General features: G+C 28.9%; 1 protein-coding gene across 1 annotated transcript in view; it reads right to left on the bottom strand.

Annotated features, from left to right (window-relative positions):
- Window positions 1–431: 431 nt before the first annotated feature.
- Window positions 432–21,758, bottom strand: part of LOC146998629 (charged multivesicular body protein 4b-like) — a 34,702-nt gene continuing 13,375 nt past the window's right edge. Inside the window, exons 3-6 of the mRNA XM_085811384.1 lie at window positions 21,405–21,519; window positions 16,702–16,822; window positions 13,974–14,052; window positions 432–3,797 (exon numbers count right to left, since the gene is read on the bottom strand). Of these exons, the coding sequence (XP_085667510.1) occupies window positions 13,994–14,052; window positions 16,702–16,822; window positions 21,405–21,519 (295 nt within the window). The 3' untranslated portion in view covers window positions 432–3,797; window positions 13,974–13,993. The remainder of the gene's footprint in view (window positions 3,798–13,973; window positions 14,053–16,701; window positions 16,823–21,404; window positions 21,520–21,758) is intronic.

The raw sequence follows: 21,758 nt of genomic DNA, 5'->3' as shown, positions 1-21,758 counted from the left end.
TTTTACTCTTAAATCATATCACTTTAAATATTTTATGATGTGCACAGTCAATGTGCTAAATAAAAAAACTATTTTTTCAGAAGTGAAAACTTTTATAGAATTGTATTCAAAATACGGATATAAATTTAAAATGATTTTCAGCAAAAGAGCTAAAATTGATATGTAGCAGTTTTTGGAGAATATTCTATTTTCTGAAAACCTTCTTTTAAAATGAGCAGAAAAGAGTGAAATAGACAATTTAATCATGATAGGATGTTTGATAAATCGAACTTTTCTACATGGATAACTTCAAGTAAATAACAAAATATTGTAGATGCCTTCCACCCTTCTAGTTACATAAATTATGAAAATGATATTAAATGTCAGAAATATTTTCAAATCGGGAGGGTACTTATAAAGTACTGTAAATAAAGAAATAATGCTAAGCTCAATAAATATATAGTCATTATATTTTATTCAAAAGATACAAGTTATATTCTCAAGCAAATTATACTATAAAAAATAAAATTTCAGATGACAAGACACACTTTTAGCATGTTTTTTCCCATTTGCACCAGATATGCAAGCTGCAGTCAGCATATATATATATATATATACGTACATATATCCACAAGGATATAAAAATATCGAAATTTAAGTTTATTCTCCACTAATTAAAAAAAAAAAAATGTGGGGGGGGGAGAGGGGTTACAGGCATTTGCCAAAAAATTTTAAAAAGTCATCCTATAAAATTCAATTTTAGTTTTAAACACATGCACTTTTATTATTATTCAGAAATTCAAACAAAATAAAGCTTCGTTTTCTACCTGAATGCTTCAATGCATATAAATATCAGCTCTAATATGGAACATTTAATAATATTAATGTAATTACAAATATATTTTCTAAAGGGTGAAAAACCCTGAATTTTTTGCTTAAAATTGTGGGTTTATTATAACAGTATACTATCTGCAAGATACAAAAACAGACTCATCAGCATTAGAAAACACCTTTCTTTATTTTTAAAATGATTTCCAATATACTTTCCCGCTCCCCATTTTTACAACATTTTAATTTTGTACAAGTAAACAGAAACAGGTAATAAGAAACTGAATATAGGTAAAACAGAAGCTAAAGGCATGTATAAAAAATATTTCAAATAGAATTTGTTAAATCATTAAATTATTTTAAACACCTTTCTTTATTTTTAAAATGATTTCCAATATACTTTCCCGCTCCCCATTTTTACAACATTTTAATTTTGTACAAGTAAACAGAAACAGGTAATAAGAAACTGAATATAGGTAAAACAGAAGCTAAAGGCATGTATAAAAAATATTTCAAATAGAATTTGTTAAATCATTAAATTATTTTAAAATTATGCATAAGGAATAACAAGCGGAAGAGATACGAATTAGAATATTAACTATTTATAAACAAATATTTTTAAATATGGAAATCAATGATAAACAAGAACCTAAAATATAACTTAAGTATTTCTATTTCTGTATACTATTATTAGGATTAAAAATTAATGTCATATATATACCCAAAACAATATTAATTTCAACTTAGCAAATTTATACCAGGTATCTGCACTGAAGGTTTATCTGCTTATTAACTTATTCAATGTAAAAATAAAATAAAAAGAAATACAGAAAGTTTACAGTTAATGGTTTATACCAAGAGTTTCAGAAAGGTCTGTAGAAGCTTTAGGCTATTAAATACTACACATTTACCTTCACTAATGAAATATTTTAAAGAACAGTACAAAATTTTATGAAAGTTTCAATACTGTGAGTGGAAGGATTACTTATAAAACTGAAATTCTTATAAAATCACATACTTGTATACACAAATTCTTAGAGATTCATGAAAAAAACATAATGACTTTTCAACCAAATTTAAGAAGCAACTAATACACTAACTAAAATTTCCTGATTTTAGTGATTAGGTTCTGTGTTGGATAAAACAATATTTGATATTAAATATGTTTCTGACTCAACATTAATATTAATTACTCTATGCAAATTTTGTATCAATTTATTAAAGCGTAACAAATGTTTTGTTAAATGGAATTTTTGTTCCCAGGACAAATAAAAAAATACTTCTCATTCACACTATTGAAATGCTTGTCATAAAGTTTTCCACCTTATTTAGAGAAAATGAAGATACATGTGCAGGATCAATACTTAAAAAAGCCTATAGCCATCTTTTCAAATATCCTGTATATAAAAACAATAATTATTATCTGCTTCAAATCAAAGCAGTATGTTAGAAGTAATGATCATCACTATTACTTTATTAAATTCACTAACACAAACTAGTTATACAAATTAATTCACAGGGCATACAGCACATTTAAAGTCTAGAAATTTTATGTACATTCAAAGTTATATATATTATACATACCCACAAGTCAATGTGTGCATCGGAATGTGAATCATAAAAATTATACTTCTTTGTTAAAGTAGTTGCCAAAATTAGCAAATTAAATTGCCCAATTTGTAACTTGTAAATTTCAAGATTCACATTAGCCTTTAAATGTCACAGGCTTATGCCACTTTAACAAACAAGTGTCAAGAAAATAATATAAGCTATGACACTTACCTCAAATAGATGAAAATATGTTCTTAAAAATTAGCACTTGCAATTACACATTGCAAAAATAATTTTAATTGTCTTGAGAACAGCTTCAGAACACATATTCTTAATAAAAATAAGTTACTTACTTCTATGACAAAATTCAAATTAATATAATTTTACAGTCAGTCGCAGCACTAAATTTCTGAAAATTAAAGTAATTTTCTGCAGTTATAAATGAGGAAACTTTTCAATTTCCAAGTATAGCTTTATACACATTATTCTGTAGCATGTACTTTTGAGCAATAAAGATTTTTTTATAATAAAACTAAACAAGTTACAATTTCTGAAGGAATGGACAGATGTGATTAATTAACTATGCATAAGTACATGATTATACCTTTTAAAAATGCGATTTTCAGCAGGTTTCTATGAAAAAATTATTATGTTCTAGCACAATGATGATTTTATATCAAATTCTATAATTTTGTTTGTTTTGACAGTAATGAAAGAAAAATATATCTTACATATTCAACTGTAAATTAAAATCTAAGCCTAGGGGGAAAAGTCAGCATATATATTTTATTGTGGCACATTTGATACAAATATCTTTCATTTGATTGAAAATATTAACTACAAAGATTACTTTCAGTATTCATATATCTATGAAAATTTATTCTTCAAATATACACTTTGAGAATATTTTCTTGGATGAGAGAAATACTTTTTGCAACAACTGAAGCCAAAATAAATATACTGCAAAATATATTGTTGCTTTAATATTTCATTACCAAAATCAAGTTTGAAATCAAAATTATACATTATAATCACAAACTATGCAAAAGCTACCAAAGAATGAGAAAGTACACAATTCAAAAATAGCTTTTTCCTCCAAAACAGTCCAACTGCTTTTTTAAAAAATGAAGAAAGGATTTTATAAAAATCACTTATTACATACTAGATTTAAAAATTTTCAAATTAAATGAAATTATTAAAAATAGTGTGTAAATGGTTTCAGGTATGAAAGCAAAATAATAAAATGAAAATAACAATTTAATTTTTAAAATACATAATTTTACATCTTGCGAGGTGATCAAAGGCAGCAACTATAGAGTGATCATGTCAACCATCTACACTGGACTACACAGGGAACAAGAAAACCTCAAAAGTAGCTTTTCATAATCTTATTTTACAAAACTTGCCTTTAATCATAGTCCTTACGAAAGTGTTAATACCTAGGAAACAAAATACATATTTTATTGATATATAAAACATCAATTTTTATGAATGCTCTAAAAGTTTTATTACAGATAATGAATACTTATTGAAATAAAAGCAATAGTCTGAAATGAAGTTATGTTATTCAGGAGTTTCAATTTACAAACAGAAACATTTCTAAGAATATGAGGCATTTATTAGAAAGTCACCCTTAACACATTCTTAAAACATATAATTTTTATTCTAATTATAGTCACCGAATACAAATAAATAATCATAAAGTATTTAAAAGTTACATTTGGGATGGCAAATACCCATAACAATTAATCAATATTTTAAAGTCATACGAGTCAGAACTTGAAAATATTAACAGAAATACATAATAAAAGCAAAAACATCATCACAAACATATAAATTCAGCTGAACTCCCAGATATAACGAATGAAAATTTTGATCTTATCTAATTCTCTATACACATAATGTTAATTTATACTATGGCAAACTTCCAGTTAAAATATCTGCATGGGTATCTTCAACTGAAACTTTTAGTATTCTTCTTCTCTCTCTCTCTCTCTCTTTTTTTTTTTTTTTTCAGATTTTTTCCAAGGCTGAGCAAAAAAAATTACTAAGCCTTAAAATCATCCACATAAGAAAGCATCTCTATGTCACTTTTATCAACTCAACTTTTCTTCATGTTCAGAACACAAAAGCTATGCAAGACAGGTATGATACCCAATTTTAGAAAAAAAGAGGATACAATAAATGCATCTTAGTACACCATATGGTATACATGACTACTGAAGCAAAAACTGTAAATAGGTTCTCTGATACCACTCAAATTCTTTGAATGAGCAGCCAGATAGAGCTGTATTCAAGGTTGATGCTATGATGGAAATTTTAAAATTTCACTATAGCAGAAGTAGTGAATCTTATGAGGTTGTGGTTACATAACTGCTTTGTATTTTAGCCAATGAAATTTTTTTAACATAAACAATTTCTTTTTCTTGAATATAACTGCTCTTCAAGTTCTGCCCTCCAAATAGGGAATTTGAATTTTTTAGATGGATCAAAAATGCATTTAAATGGTGAACTGTAAATGTCAAGTGTTCTGCACTGAAGATAAGGTCTACATTATTCAAAAAGTATAAAACCTGTGCTGGTGCAGCCAAACTGATATCTGCAGAGAATGAAATTTATTCACATCCATTGATCGTAACAAGCAAAAATCGAATATTGACTTTTTGTGCTAATGAAAAATTCAAATATGATGAAACAACCAATAAAGCTTAAGCATAAGGATGATGAAGAAACACAGCTGAAATGGTTCACCATTCAAAGAAGCTGTAATCTGCCAACACCTGGATAAAGACTTCAAAACAAGGGCCGATGAATTTACCAGACAGTTTAATGAAACTACCCCCCCCTTTTTTTTTGCTCAAATGGCTGGGCTGGATAGGTTTAAGAAATGGAAAAAATTCTTAAAAAAAAAACTGTTGGAAAATTGTTCATTGTTGGAAAATTGTTCTCTCCAATATCAGGAAAAAGATATTTTCAAAGCATATCTGAAGCTGCAATATTCTAGCTCATGATGCCAAACAAAATGTTACAATTTAAAGACCAAACATGAACTAGCACAAATTGTCAAAATTTTATAACATACATCAATTCTAGCATTTGCCAATATGAATGGACCATGGAACTAAGCTTTGCAGGCTTTTAGTAAATGGAAAGATGATTAAAAATGAGAAAACTTTTCCCACTTCTTATAAAGTTAATTGTAAGGCATGAATGATATCAAAGCTGTCTGAAGAAGAGTTATAAAAGTACAATACAAATGTTTCGGATACAAAGCAAAAGATGACTAACAACTCTAATGTACACTGCTAAAAAAAAAAGGGACAGTTCTATATCTCCTGTTCTACTGGTCCGATTGACAAAATTCAAATAGTGTTGTGCTTCATATCTCGAAAGCGCAACAGAGGATATATATTAGATTTATATATAGCACTATTCTAACATAGGTATTTTGACACAAAATCGAACTTTTTCTGAAATAACATACCAATTTTTTTACATATTTCGATTCTACGACTCAAATTATGACAGAGTGCCAAGTTTTGTAAAAATCGTACAAGTAGTTTTTAAAAAATTAGCTCTCAAAATTTTAGCTCCTCAATGTTAATTGAATTTGGCATATAGTTATTAATATCTCTTTTTTTATTAAACGTCTTTGATTTTTCCTTTCACATTTCAAAATTTAGATTCATTCCAAAACAAATTCACTCATTTTTTGAGTTTTGTTTTTAAAATTTGTATTTTAAAATAATTTTTATAAATTTTTCGAAAAAATTTTTCAATTATAACCTATAAAATTTTTACTATCATTTTAAAGTAGGTGTAGTTCTAAGCATACCTGCAAAAAATTAGAGTTTTTATTCAAAATTTTCCAATATATACACGAATTTACATATTTTCGCATTTTTAAATTTGGCATCTTTTTTTTTTGAGTGATAATAACACCAAATGTGGTTATGGATTTTGTTACAGCGAATTGTCACAGCTATTTTTAACCTTAAATTTCAAATAAATTTTTAAAAAGGATTAATTATATGAATTTTTTCCCTCAATGATACGTAATATTTATTAATACTATATGAAAAGCTTTTTTTTTTTTTTTTTAAATTATAGATGATATTATTCAAATTTTTACCTTTTTTTAAAAATGTTCGTAAGAGTAAATTTTTACCTTCGCCATGTCATCGCCTGCTACTTTGCTTTAACTTCATTTAAATTGAATTGTCTAAAACTGCGAAAGTTTGTTTGATGTTTTTTTCACAATGTTGCCAACTCCCCCACTAGAAAGAATGTAAGTTACTTAATACCTTTCTGGCCTTTATATCTTCATGTACATGCACTGATCTTATTTATATTATTTTCTATATTATTTTTATATTTTTATTTTTATATTATTTTTATGTTTTCTTTGATTTGTTTTTACAAAGTTTGCATTATTTATCTTTTTTATAATCTTCTATGTTTATTTCAACTTTACTTTGAATTCGATTTCATAATGACAATTTCCAATGTTTAATTTCTACAAATAATATAGTACTCAAATACATAAAGATGATAGTGTCGGGGACGGTTACTCGAGTTTTACAGGATTTCTCTACAGTAATTGATTTTTACTCCAAATTGAATTGACTAAAATGCTTCATGAGAATAAGTTCTTTGAGTAGCAACTATTCGCAGAAACATTTGGCCTGACTAGAATTGCCGGTTTGGCATTAACTTATAACTCGAGTAAAGACGAAACACTTTCATATTTACGTATTTTTATCAATTATTGTTCATTGAACGGGAGTTGGTTTGTTCCCCTTGAAAAGTCAACTAATTTCCGATTAATGACAATAATTACATGTTTTAATTTTTCCTTTTACAATTGAAATATTATTCTTCATGATGATTTAACTCCAGTCCCCGTTAAAACATTATTAACATTTTGCTTTCAAATTACTTCAAAACATCTTTCAAAATATAACTTACCAGTATGGATTCTACTTTAATTAAACTTAGGAGATAATATAATCAATTAATCAATACTGTTTAGGAAATAAATTATTATTAACTAACTTTGCAGCAATTGCGCAAGTAATAATAACTTGTATTCGCACTAAATGGATTTAAGTTCATACAACATTTGATATGCTAAATAGCAGCTATTAGCGCTATTTATCTCTTACCTAATGTACCCACTTTTTATATATTATCTCCATCCTTTTTAAGTTTTAAAGTTCTTATACAAAAACTTTACTGTATTGAAGGTTAGCAGCCTCCTTACTTTTATATCTTGCTAGTTTAACTCATATTGAAATCACTAAATGTCATTCCACTAGATGACAAACTTGAAAATTTAACGCCATGCCTGCTACAGGTAAACCCAAAAAACAATTTCTATGAAAAACATTTAACTGTATTTACATGATTACATGCGGTACTTGACATATTAAATATATAGGACAGACTAAAAACAATCTTAACTTTCGAATCAATAACCATAGAGCTCAAATCAAAAAATTCAACGCACAAAAAAATAGGATTAAAATAAGTACACCATCACAACTTAATACAGCAGAATTAGAACACTTTAAACACCATGACTTCAACTCTATTCAACTTCAGATACTAGATATAATACCCAATCACAAAACACGAATTTTTCAGGAATCTCTCTATATACTAAAACAACGTTCACTTTATCCATATGGACTTAACACTTATATACATAGTCATAGAGATACTTCTAAGAAGTCTATTTTCAGCCAATTTAAACTCTACAGCATCAAAACGCAGAGAGGAAAAAGAGGAAGCAAAATAAAAAATAATGCGAGATTTTTATCCACTTTGAATACACTTGCATTGAAAAAACAATTGAAATGTTTTTATGACTCAGACTGCTTTCCCAAGAAACTTCTCAACTGGTTACACTCCTGTACTAATAAATTCCTTATCAAACTAAAAAAATTCATTCAAGAAAGCTACGACGACATACAAATCATTAAAGACATGATTCTTGATTTTAGTCTTTTCAGACTCTCTAATAGTCTCACTCAACGCAAAATTTATTTTAAAGTCAATTTTCTGCATCCGCAGTTTGACAATATTCATTTCTCAAGAATCATCAGAGATTGTAAAGATTACTTCCCCGCAGTTGACACAATACCAATAATTGCATTTAAATATCAAAGGACCTTAAGCAACTTGCTTACTAACCACCATGAAATAGATGAAACTGCAGAATGACATTGTAAGACACCAATTTACAGCAATTACATAGATTCTCATCACCAGCACATAATTACTGGCAACCTGAATATCATACAAAACCATCAACTAAAAACACTAATGAGTTATGGTACAAAATTTAGACCAGTCAGAAACATTACTACAAATTACTGTTACAAGACTTTGGAAAACAACATCAACGAATTTATAGTTAAAGCAAGCTATCAACTGAATTTACCCATAGATACCTTCTTAAAATGGAAAGCTAAAATTCTTCAACGCATATCCACGAAAATCAGTCACCTCAAATTTAAAAGTACACTGAATTGGTCGCAACTTACATCAGATATTAGTAAATTAAAACAGCTTTTTACTATTACAAAAATAGATAAAGAAACTAATAACTTTAGCATTATATGAAAACAATTCTACACTGAGATTATTCATAAAGAACTTCTCAACGCAACTACTTATCAATCAGCCAACCTTACAGAAACATCTATAATAAACAGCATTAAAACTTTTCATAAGAAACTCAATATTACTTTAAATGGAAACTACAACAGATTTACTAATCTTTATGCGATTCCCAAATTCCATAAAACACCATTAAAATTTAGATTTATAGCTAATGGAACTAATAATTACAAGAAAAATATAGACTATTATTTTTCAATTCAACTTAATAAAATCTGTAAATTTATTTTCAATGATTGTAACACTAATCATAACTATTGCTGGATCATTCATAATAACACTCCTGTCATTAATACCATTCATACCATTAACATCCAAAACATTAACTGCTATGATTTTGAAAACTTATGTACCTCACTTCCTCTAGAAGAAATCTATACCAGTCTACTTGATCTACCAAAACTTTTCCCTAATATACTCAATATCATGACTCTTGACAAATGGAAAACCTACCTAAAATGCACACTATTTCATAACTACATCAAGTTTCAAAATCAACTTTTTAAACAAGTCAGAGGATTACCAATGGGCTTACATTCCAGCACCTCGATCTGTAATATCTTTTTATTTGTCAAAGAATTTAACTTCCAAAAAAATCTACAACCACAAGAGTTAAATTACTACAAACACACCTACAGATATATTGATGACCTTTATTACAATTAATAATTTTGGTAAAATTGAAAACTCCGACATTTATCCGAATTGTCTTAAACTTAATAAAACTAATAATTCACAAAATAGCATAGACTTTCTAGATCTTCAAATCATTAACTACAAAAAAATTTTACTTTTTGACAAAACAAGAAACTTCAATTTGAATACTAACAAATTAATAAATTGGAACTTTTAGAACCAAAAAAGTAATTAACAATACTATAATTAATCAAATACAACGAATTAAAACTATATGCACAGATACAATAGATTTACAACGCGAAATTTTGATCCTTATCAAAATTCTCAAAAATAATCTAATTCCCTTTCAATTTATCAACCATTGCCTTAAAAGAGCAGGCGTTAAATACTCACTCTAAATCATTTAACTGATAGGGATATGATAATTTATTCCTAAACCTGAGAAGGCGGTATAAGTTGGATGACTGTCAGTTGAAAGATTTGTATATAGTGTAATTACTCAATTGTATATATTGTAAAAAGCTAATTGTCTTCAGACATATACTATTACTATACTGTTACTAAAAAAATGGGCCTATTTCCTGCCTTTAGACTGTCTATTAGCTCTTGGACAGCGAAAATGCCTTTTTCCTTTCTTAAATTCTTAATCATTGCGACACGACAATTAGCCAGAAATTAATTAATTTCCATTCACTAGTATTTTCAAAAAAATCTGAACAGATGGTCTCTCTCAGATAAGAACTCCACAAAATACATCCCTCAAGAATTCCAAGTCCCACCCACTACCATAAATTACTTCACCCAAGACTTACCGACTGATATTATTCAAAGCCCCTACTGCCGCTAAGAACTTTCGGACACCCTACACTTCTGAGTCAGACACGAAGAGAACACTTTGCCAACTCCCCCACTAGAAAGAATGTAAGTTACTTAATACCTTTCTGGCCTTTATATCTTCATGTACATGCACTGATCTTATTTATATTATTTTCTATATTATTTTTATGTTTTCTTTGATTTGTTTTTACAAAGTTTGCATTATTTATCTTTTTTATAATCTTCTATGTTTATTTCAACTTCACTTTGAATTCGATTTCATAATGACAATTTCCAATGTTTAATTTCTACAAATAATATAGTACTCAAATACATAAAGATGATAGTGTCGGGGACGGTTACTCAAGTTTTACAGGATTTCTCTACAGTAATTGATTTTTACTCCAAATTGAATTGACTAAAATGCTTCATGAGAATAAGTTCTTTGAGTAGCAACTATTCGCAGAAACATTTGGCCTGACTAGAATTGCCGGTTTGGCATTAACTTATAACTCGAGTAAAGACGAAACACTTTCATATTTACGTATTTTTATCAATTATTGTTCATTGAACGGGAGTTGGTTTGTTCCCCTTGAAAAGTCAACTAATTTCTGATCAATGACAATAATTACATGTTTTAATTTATCCTTTTACAATTGAAATATTATTCTTCGTGATGATTTAACTCCAGTCCCCGTTAAAACATTATTAACATTTTGCTTTCAAATTACTTCAAAACATCTTTCAAAATATAACTTACCAGTATGGATTCTACTTTAATTAAACTTAGGAGATAATATAATCAATTAATCAATACTGTTTAGGAAATAAATTATTATTAACTAACTTTGCAGCAATTGCGCAAGTAATAATAACTTGTATTCGCACTAAATGGATTTAAGTTCATACAGTATTATATATATATATATATATATATATATATATATAATTTACCTATCACTAATGTGCTCCAAAACAATGTGATTTCAATATTTTCAGAATGTGATATGGAGTTTTATGAATCATGTGATAATAATGTTACACGAGAAAATCTAAGTGATAAGACATTGTGACAGAAATTAAAATGAGAAATGCTGATGTCAAAGATTCTTCTGCTGCTGCTGATGAAAACATTGATGAAATGTCACATACAGAAAGAAAATTCCTTCAACAGTGGATAACAAGCCTTTGATGTGTGTCATTAATAAATTTTTATTTATATAAACTGTGCAACATAATCATGGAATCTTTTCAGTTTTTGTACAAAAATATGAAAACTTTCCTGCAATCTGTATCACACCAGCAGAAAATTACAGAATTTTTATGTATTTATGCTATTCCATAGTGAAATCAATATGCTGTTACACTACCTGCTCCATCTGAATAGGTAGCACAATGGCCATGAACATGTTAAAGTTTGACATGCACCCAATGTGTAGGTTCAGCAACTGGATTCTGAGAGAATTTATTTTGAGTAAGTCTGTGTTCTGGGTTTGAAAGCCCCATCTCGCAGCAATAAGAAATTTGTCCTATTCTCTTTCCGAGGTGATTCACGACTAGTTTCCACCTCCTGGCCTAATATGGAGGGTCTCCAGTTGGGAACTCTTCTCTCCCCTATTTGCACCAGACTACAGGAAGGGTGTATAAATCTTTACTGATTGATCTCACAACAGCTTGAAGATGATAACTAGTGAGGGGACAGCACACATGAACTTTGAATCTTTCAATGCTCTACTGCATGAAGTATTACTTGTTTAAGAGTATATTAAATAAACTGCTATCATACGTACATATTAAAAATAGTCCAAATATGTAACAAATTATTTATATAAAATAGTGAATATGTACCACAAAAAGACTTGAAATTTCCTTTCTCTCACTTAGGACATTTTCTCTATTTCATCATGTCTGTTTTAGAAAAGTACTAATGATGTTTGATGAAAGTTTCTGTACGAGTTTCAGCCCCTTGGAAATTTTAACTAAGAATCTAAGCATTTATCTAGTGATTATCAAGATCATTCCTTTTTCTTCCTCTGATGATTATTTGATATTTCTGTGACATATTATTTTGCACTGAATTCTTGCCAGCTGATCTTATTGTAATACTTCTTTAAAAACATATATGTTTTTATTGTTGATGCAAGATAAAAATTTAGAAGAAACAAAATACATGTAACAATACTCAATACCAGCAAAGAAAAAGCAAAACCTTGGACCTCACCCATTTCCCTTAAATTCTGCATAAGCAGTTTCATAAAGATTAAGGAGATTCTTATAGGTATGTAAAAAATGTTAAAGTTCTAAAAAAGTGAAAGCATATTAGGTACATCAATTCTGCCCAGATACTGAAAGTTAAAAAAGAACTGTAAAAAATGAATATATTTTCAAAAACACAGCAAACATCTTTCAAAAATAAGCCAGAAAGTAAATTAATTAAAGTTTTAAATAACATGTGTGTAAATAATCTAAGTACTATAACAGATGTGCAAATAATCCAAGTACTATTTCATTTGCCGAAAAGCCTGCCATTTCATTCAACCATCTACCAACAACAAAGCAAGCGAAAGTTTCAAGTAACACACATGCTAAATTCAGCATCCAGACTCATGTCTTCTACAGGGGTTTTGATTCCTTTGGTAACGATTCTACAGCCTATTGATGACACTAATGTGCACATTCAGCTCTCTCGCGATAGCGGATTACCTTGCATCAGCTTGCAACATCCTGACAGCCCTCCAAACGCATTGCATCATGCAAATGGCATCTTCAGCTCATGCTTTCGGCTATCTTGGATTACACAGAACTACCACTGCTTCCAAACTGACACACATAGGTCCTGCATGCCACTTTTTAAACCAAATTGCCTTTTTGCATTCGGCGATGCAACCTCTACCGCTCATTTAAATTGCATGTTTTAATTCCCCCTTTTTACATTCGTACTTTTTCTTTTAGCATTTATTACTTATTTTTTTTTAACATGAGTGTATATTCCCTTTAAGAATTAAAATTGCAGAAAGTTTAGGTATAACTGATTCGATCAGGAAATTCCTGACTTTCTTGGTTATTTCTGTAAAATGTATAAAATACTTCTACAAATATATTCTCTTTAAGAATTAGAATTATGGAAAGTTTAGGTGAAACTGATTAGATCAGGGCTTAAGATTCCCATTTAAAAGTACTTCAATTACATAAGACATACCAGTATTTTGCACGTACACACACTTGAGTGTTACAGACTAAATAATTTAGTTAATTATTTAGGAGCTAGAAAAGAGACTTTAAATACATTTAAAAAAGTACTTAAATTATCATGCATTTATATTCATTATGAAATAACTATAATCATTAGCTTTAAAAAACAGAATACACATCTGTTATTTTCAGTTATTATACAAATGTTTTATATTTTGTACAATAATTACACATTAAAGATATTAAAAAATCTCCTTAAAAAACCAAAATCATACGGAACTTACATAAGCAATTACTGATACTATTACGATGCCCAAGCAGCAAGTTCCTTCATATCCTCATCCTCCTCCTCTTCGCGTTTTGCTAGAAATATAAAACAAAGGAGGTATTTGTTTATGTGCTAAAACAAAACAGTATTGTATTTAATACTAAAAATAACTGTGTTCTATATATTTGGAATTACTAAAGTAAGAGACTGAAACATCAGTTTACATTTTATACACCAAAATACTTTAGTATGTATCTAACAGAAAAATAGAATATATCAATCTTCACTGATTACACATTAACAAGAAGCTTGAAAGAGCTTCCTGCTCTTAGCCATACATGACCAAGAAGATGATAAAAATTTTTCTCCAAGTGTACAACAGACGATTTTCCCCAACTACGTAAGTCTGATATAATAATTTTTATACATTCATCATTCATACAGAAAAAATATATATAGCTAAATCTGTACAATAAATTACTGACATAAAATGGTTAAATTGAAATTAAAATGCCTGTGTGTTATACTACTGCAAACAATAGCATCTAGTATAAAATACTCAATATTTACTGCTACTTTTTGATTATCTGCAGCCCCACTGAAAAGTCGTAAAGTGGTTGCCAACTCTGTAGAACATTTGCAAATTGACTGGAACTAATTTTTTTGCCATGCTAATATGTTAAATGTAGCAGCTATTTTCAAAATGGTAGCACACTAGGATTCCATGCAGGGGCAATCAATCAATTAAAAAAAAAAAAAAAAAAACTGATGTGGACACCACATGACTTTCTTGCATGCAAATTATACAAACTTTTTTGTAACGCTTCATAATGGGAGACAAACAAACTCCTTATATTTTTATTTTTTAAGAGTATAAAATTTTCTCAAATATAAGAACCAGGAGACCACAGTAAAAGCTGGATTTCATTACTTGTCCAATTTTTTTTCTCCCCCTAAATTTGGCATTGCCAAAACATGAATATTTTCATCATTTAAAACATGTCTGTAATTGGAAGTATATGACTATAACCAACAACTGTGAAAATAAAGATCGGATAAGGGTGCGCACACACACACATATATATATACACATTTGGTCCTTTCAATTCCAATAAAAAAAGGGAGATGCACAACTAGATGTTATAGCAGTCCCATACACAAAATTTCAATGTTTTTCGGCTAATAATTTTTTAGTTATACGAGAAATGTATGTACAGATGTCCCGAAAAAATTAATTTTGAACCCATTTTACAATTCATTTCAGAATAAAGAATTTTTTAATTATTTCTTTATATTTATAAAGAGTACTTTCTTTTCTGTCTAGACATCCAGACATCATGTAGAAAAATAGTCAAAATGGATATTTCTGTTGAAATCTGATATCCGAAATTTTTCATGATTAAAATTCTTCCTTTACTTTTGTAAAAAGAGGCAAAAAAGAAAAAATATCAATAATGAAACACTACCTTTTTTGTGCTTTTCTCATTATATAAGCTGTTATGAATTTTGTACACATGTTAATAATTTTAGTGGAATTATAATATTTTTTGTGTAATGTAACAAGAAATGCTTAAAAGAGAAGATGCTCTGGAAAAATGAGAATATGAGGGCAAGTCTATTTAACATTGAGTAAATGGCTATCTTGATAAATTGGCGGGTACTTTTCCTTTACCTGCACAAAAATCTGGCAATCCGGAAACAGGCGCTCATACACAAACTGTTCAGCATTTATGGGATCGGCTAAACAAAGAAATAAAATACAACATGGTAGTGCTAGGCAAGATCTCATGTTCTATCTGTCAGAATTTATTTGGAGAAAGAAGCAAGCAGAAGGTATTATTTTGATTCTATTACAGAGGTAATAGCAAACAGTTTCTACCCTAAATTAACATTAACCGTCATGAGCAATGCCCTTTCTACCCTTTTTAAAATTAAATTAATTTTTTTCATCGTCTTATTATTAAGTGTTATTACATCATATTTGTTCTTATGATATTGCGGGCATATAAAGGAAAAGTACCAATTGGCAAGATATTACCAAACTTGCGAAGGTTAATTTTTGCCACCAAACTTGGTGATGTATAACTGTAATTGGCATTGTGAATGAATAAATGTAATTAATCGATATAAGTAACTGAATCCAGCCATCACATGCCTTCCTGTAATTTCGAGAAGTGGAAGGTACTAATTTCTCAAAGGCTAGAAGAAAAAAATATGAGTGGAGGAAGCATCAGCAGCTCAATAGTTGTTTAGTTCAAGTACTGAATATGGAGTACAGAAATATCTCTGAGTAAGCTTTGCCTTTCAGATGGGCTGTTTAGTAGTTTGAACTGTAACTATTGATTGTACTCTGTAACACTGAGAAGAGTTTTACGTATATTTTTGAGAAAAAAGTTCCAGAACTGTGAAGTGTTTCCTTTGTCTGAATAAATTTTATCAAATTATCATTGGTTTTGTGTGCATTCAATCCAATACAAAGGCAAAAATACAGCAATCTGTTTTCACTTAATATAAATCAGAGATTTTCACAAACTCAGCATCAAGCAACTTTGGCACTGCACATTGATCAAATTGCTATGTAAATACTTTTTGGTGACTTATTGCTTTGCTCCTGAATACACTTTCAAGAATTTTTGGTGGGGTTGCAGATAATTAGAAGAACCAATTTATTTTTTATAATATAATTAATTCCTATGTTAAAAAAATCATTACATTGACCGTTTCTTTGTCAGAATTATATATACCTGGACGACTTGGTTCTGCAGTTGGAGGGTTTGGTAATTCAGCAGCAGCTGGCCCAACAGCAAGTAGTTGCTCATCTAATTCTTCCTGTTCTAATTCTTCTAACTCTCTTGCGAGCTCATCCTGTAAAAGAATAATTACTTATTTAGAAATCTTTCTAGAACAAGTTTTATAATTACAACACAAAAAAGGATAAAAATAAAAGTACAGCATACTTTAAAAATTGTTCCATTCCAACAAGATTTTAATGCTTTTATGCTGAATTTCTCTTTACATTTCATCATAAATTAACAACTCGTTCATGACCAATGTGCTAAAGGCGCAACAAAACGATTTCACTCTTAACAGCCCAGCGTCACCTCTACGCGAAGAGCTCCGACCAATCTCTTCAGCCCAGCATTGCATAATTTGAAAATGGAATGACTTATTTGAATTTTTAATGCTAGTAGATGGCACTAAATGGTAATGGCTTTTCACATTGGTTGAAACGTATGGCTTTTTGACCTTCATCTATGTGCATCAGTTTCTGTTCTGAGCTTCTGGTTTTGATAGATTTATTGATGTAAACAAACTGGGAATCACAGCTCTGTAAGTTAAGGAACACCAGCATTTTTGTTTATAATTTTGTTAGGAAATTTTTTTTCCCCTTTCTTTTCTTTCTCTCTCTCTTTTTTTGGGGTGTGTGTGTGTGTGTTTTGTTGTTGTTTTCGTCCTCTGCTTTTTCCTTATTAGAATGCGGATCCAATTTAATGTTTTCATTTATGTTATTTGCTATTTTTTGTTAGAATGTGAGAAAAGTTATCTAGCTGACTATAGGAGGAACGTCGCTGAACTTCCATGATGAAAAACACAGACCAGTTGTCCTTTTTTATATTTATTTTAAAATTTAACATAGGCATTGTTGCTTAATTAAAAAGTAACATTACAGCATTATTACAGAAGGTGAAAGACATCGGTTTCTCCATTCGTGATGCGTCTTACTTGCTTGGTATTTCTCAGAAAAAAGCAATACTTGTCCTGTGTACTGATCCCTATTTTGTATTATTCCACACACAGCAGAATTCTTAAATTGGAATTTAATTACCTACAGATAATTATTGTTTAATTTTCTTTTAAAATTCGTATTTGTAATTTTGTTTGTTTTGAAACAAAATTACAATTTTGTGTATAGTTATAATTTTAGCATTTTGCATGTTTCATTTATTTCTATTAATGTGGTATTTTTATATTAATTTTTTTTTGTAAAATTAGGCTTTACTGCTGAAAATGCGTGGGCTGGTGGTGACGTTCCATTTCGGGGGGCAGTCCCATCAGTGCGCTTTGTTCTCCGCATGCTGGTCTTCAAGGGGTTAAAGAAAATATTACTATCATACATTACATTTTTAACATATTTAAAATAAAAAAGATCCTTTAAAATTTATAAAAAAGACAGCTTATCTAATTACAGGATTATTATATTCTCTCTCTTCTTCTGAATTACCATTCATTATTCAACCATGATTTCATTCTGCTTAATTTTTGTATTCAAATGTTAATTCTATAAAAAGCATAATGCTTCACACAAATACAGTTTTAGGCTAGAATTATTTATGCTCAAGCATTAGAGCAAGATTTAAGGCTTGTAATTTATTATGTCACAATATTCCTTCATAATTTTGTTGTTAATTTATTAATGGTTAAAATATCTTAACAACCAATATATGAATATCAATATCAATAGCTTATATATATGTGTGTGTATCTACATATATTTGATGCACAAGGGGAAAAATATTTTTGATTACAGCACTGATGCAAGAAAACCTGAGAAATCTAAAGAATTTTACTAAAATTTCTGATAGTTTCATTTTGACATTGAGTAAATAAAAGTACTTCCAAAATTAGTGAACAAAAATATGTTTTTGCATTTTATTGTTCTCTCTATCTCTATATTTATTCATGTAGCTGAGATACTATTTATTCTTTTAAAAAATAATGCCACTATATTTTGAAAAGTGGGAAACAAACAGAAGACTGCTAATAAATTATGTAGAAAGCAGAATACATGTCTTTGAACATCTTCATAGCAGTAAGACTAGCTTCAAATATTACTACATCCCATATTTAATTATGAAATATAAAAAATTGTATTTTTCAAATATTAAAAGATAACTTACTCAATCATGACTATTTGACACCCATTTTATTTTAATAAAATATTTATAACCTTTCTACATATTTCGTAGCAGTTATCTAAGATGCATCCATGAAGTAACCAGACAAATTAAAAGACCAAAGAATAAAATATAAAAGTGAAAAAATAAATATATGTTTAAAAAGAGTGACATCTTAACTCTTGATAATCAGTTTAAACTGGTTACAAATTTAAATACAAAATAACAAATAAAATACAAAAAATTTGCTTTGAGATGAAATAGCATTATAATACAAATTGGGTAAATCCACTACCAAAATGTTGGAGAAGATTCAACAATATATAGCAGTGCACTGTTATCAAGAATACAAGCGTGTGAGTGGTACAACCATTTTAAATATGGGCGCAAAAGCGTTGAAGATGAACCGAAGACATCTTTCAACTTCAAAGAATAAGGAAAACGCAGAAAAAATTTATTTTTTTGGTAAACACTGATAGACATGTAACAATTCAGCAACTTTCAGACATGCTTGAGATAAGCAAAGAAAGCTGTAGGTTATTTTAATTGAAAATGAAGAAAGTTTTCTTTCAACTTGTGTCTCCTACTTGATACAACAGCAAAATGAAAACAGGAAAGCTTGCTGTCAAGATTTGCCATCTACTGTGAGATAGGACAACAATTTCTTAGAGTATATTATAATGGATGACCTAAAAACAAAATTGACACAAAATGACAAAAACGTACAGTGGAAAGGACTGTCTTATCCCATACACGAAAAAACACATGCAGAAATCAAAGACTAAGGTGATGCTGATTGCATTTTCTGATTCCAAAAAACTTATTTACCATGACTTTGTCTCTGAAAGTCCAGTATTTTTTACAAGGAAATGCTTTTTTGTTTAAGGAACAGGATAAGGTGAGTTAACAATGTCTTGCTAAGCATTCAACTGGAAAGATAAATCAACCACCAAATTCTCCAAACTTATCACCAGCTGATTTTTTCCTTTTTCTAAAGCTTAAGACGGCTATTAAAGGACAGAAATTTGAAAATGTCTCAGATTATTAAATCAAATATTATGCATCTTTTGTGAACGACAAGTTCTAAAGCCCATAAACAGCGTTTCAATGACCCGAAGAAATGTTGGAAAAATTCTACGAAATCCTCTGACGATTATTTCGAAGGAGATAAATTTATTTGGAAATTAGTAATTTCTTTTTTATTTATAATAAAATGTCCAGTTATTTCATGGGCATACCTTGTATTATTTACACCTTTGTTGTTTCTAAGATTTGGTTGTATTTTTAAACTTTTTCTATACATACTACTATGCATTATGCGTTCACGCATGCGCATAGGCATTTACGAATGCGTGTAATACTTTTACGCATGCGCATAATACGTTTACGCATGCGTGTTTAATGTATAACGGACGATATAAGCTAAGCTAAAATTATCTAATTATCTATTTCAGTTAATGTTGCAGATTGCGTAGTTCCTTAATCTTCAAATTGGATCCGGCTTATTATTTTTCACGCATGCGCAGAAAGTTTGTAGCTTTGAGGTCCGGATTGTAGATCATTCCGGATTATGGGTGTCCGGATTAATGACTTTTGACTGTAGTTGTTAAATTGTTAACAAATTAACAAATGCTAAAGTTGTTAAATTGTTAACGAATTAACATATGTTGAAGTTGCTAAATTGTTAATAAATTAACAATTTAACAAATGTTAAAGTCTTTTATACATTTAGAGGATTTTTTAAAATTTATTGAAATTCTTTCTTTATATATATAATTAAAAACTTTAAAAATATATATATAATCATGCCTAGTATTTTCATGCATTAAGCTGCTGAAAAATTATCAGTAAAGACATTAAGAAATTTAGAACTAATTTTTCCCAAAGACCAAAAATTGAAATTCATAAGTAATAAATTTCAAATAATCCTATAAAGGCAATAAAGAATTTAATAAATGTTAAAACCAAAACTCTTCAAACAAGCAACACTCCAATTAAAAAAAATCATTTAAAATTTAAAGAAAAAACGAACATAATAGAAGAGGATTTCAATCAACTTTGATGCCACTTTTCATCAGAAGGAGGAACACTGAAATCAATCGAAATCTTTCTTCCACAAAAATCCTTGCTTTTCTGTATCCAGAATTAGCCGATGAACCATTTCAATGTATTTTACTTATAACAGTTCATTTGAAAATTCTGGCTTATCATGTTCGTTTTTCTTTAAATTTTATTGATTTTTTGAATTTGGGTATTGCTTGTTTGAAGAGTTTTGGTTTTAACATTTATTAAATTCTTTATTGCATTTATAGGATTATTTGACTTTTATTACTTATGAATTTCAATTTTGGGTCTTAGTGAAAAATTAGTTCTAAATTTCTTACTTTATGTCTTTACTTATTACATATATATAAGATATATATACACACACAAATATATATACATATATGCAGAAGCTTATTTGTAAATGTACAAGCATGTTACAAGTATTACATTCACTTATAATGCATAGAATGTCAAGCTGAATCAGAATTATTTCACATGAAAATCACCTCATCAAAGTCTCGATCAAATCCTACAGGATTCGATATGGCATCAGATATTTCATTTGCTATTTCTTGTTGTTCTTGCACCTCATCCATCAAATCATGCACTTGATCCACATCCCTAATCAAAATATTACATAATTAATACTTATGAATATATACAATGAAACTCCTTATCATGATCACTTTCCTTGGATGATCACCATTGAAGTTAGCAATATTCCTAAAAACAACATTAATAAATAATACTGAACATTACCAAAAGACATATTCTGTGAAATAAAACAACAACTTCACAGACAATCAAAACTATGTGAAATTATCAGTAGTTGTCTCTCTACATTGAGTTTATTATATACT

Source organism: Stegodyphus dumicola, chromosome 2 (assembly GCF_044657685.1).
Source record: "Stegodyphus dumicola isolate Sdum_Otavi_A_Nest chromosome 2, ASM4465768v1".
NCBI classification, from domain to species: Eukaryota; Metazoa; Arthropoda; class Arachnida; order Araneae; family Eresidae; genus Stegodyphus; species Stegodyphus dumicola.
Note: the sequence above shows the minus strand (reverse complement) of the source record. Positions and strands in the feature narration are given on the sequence as shown.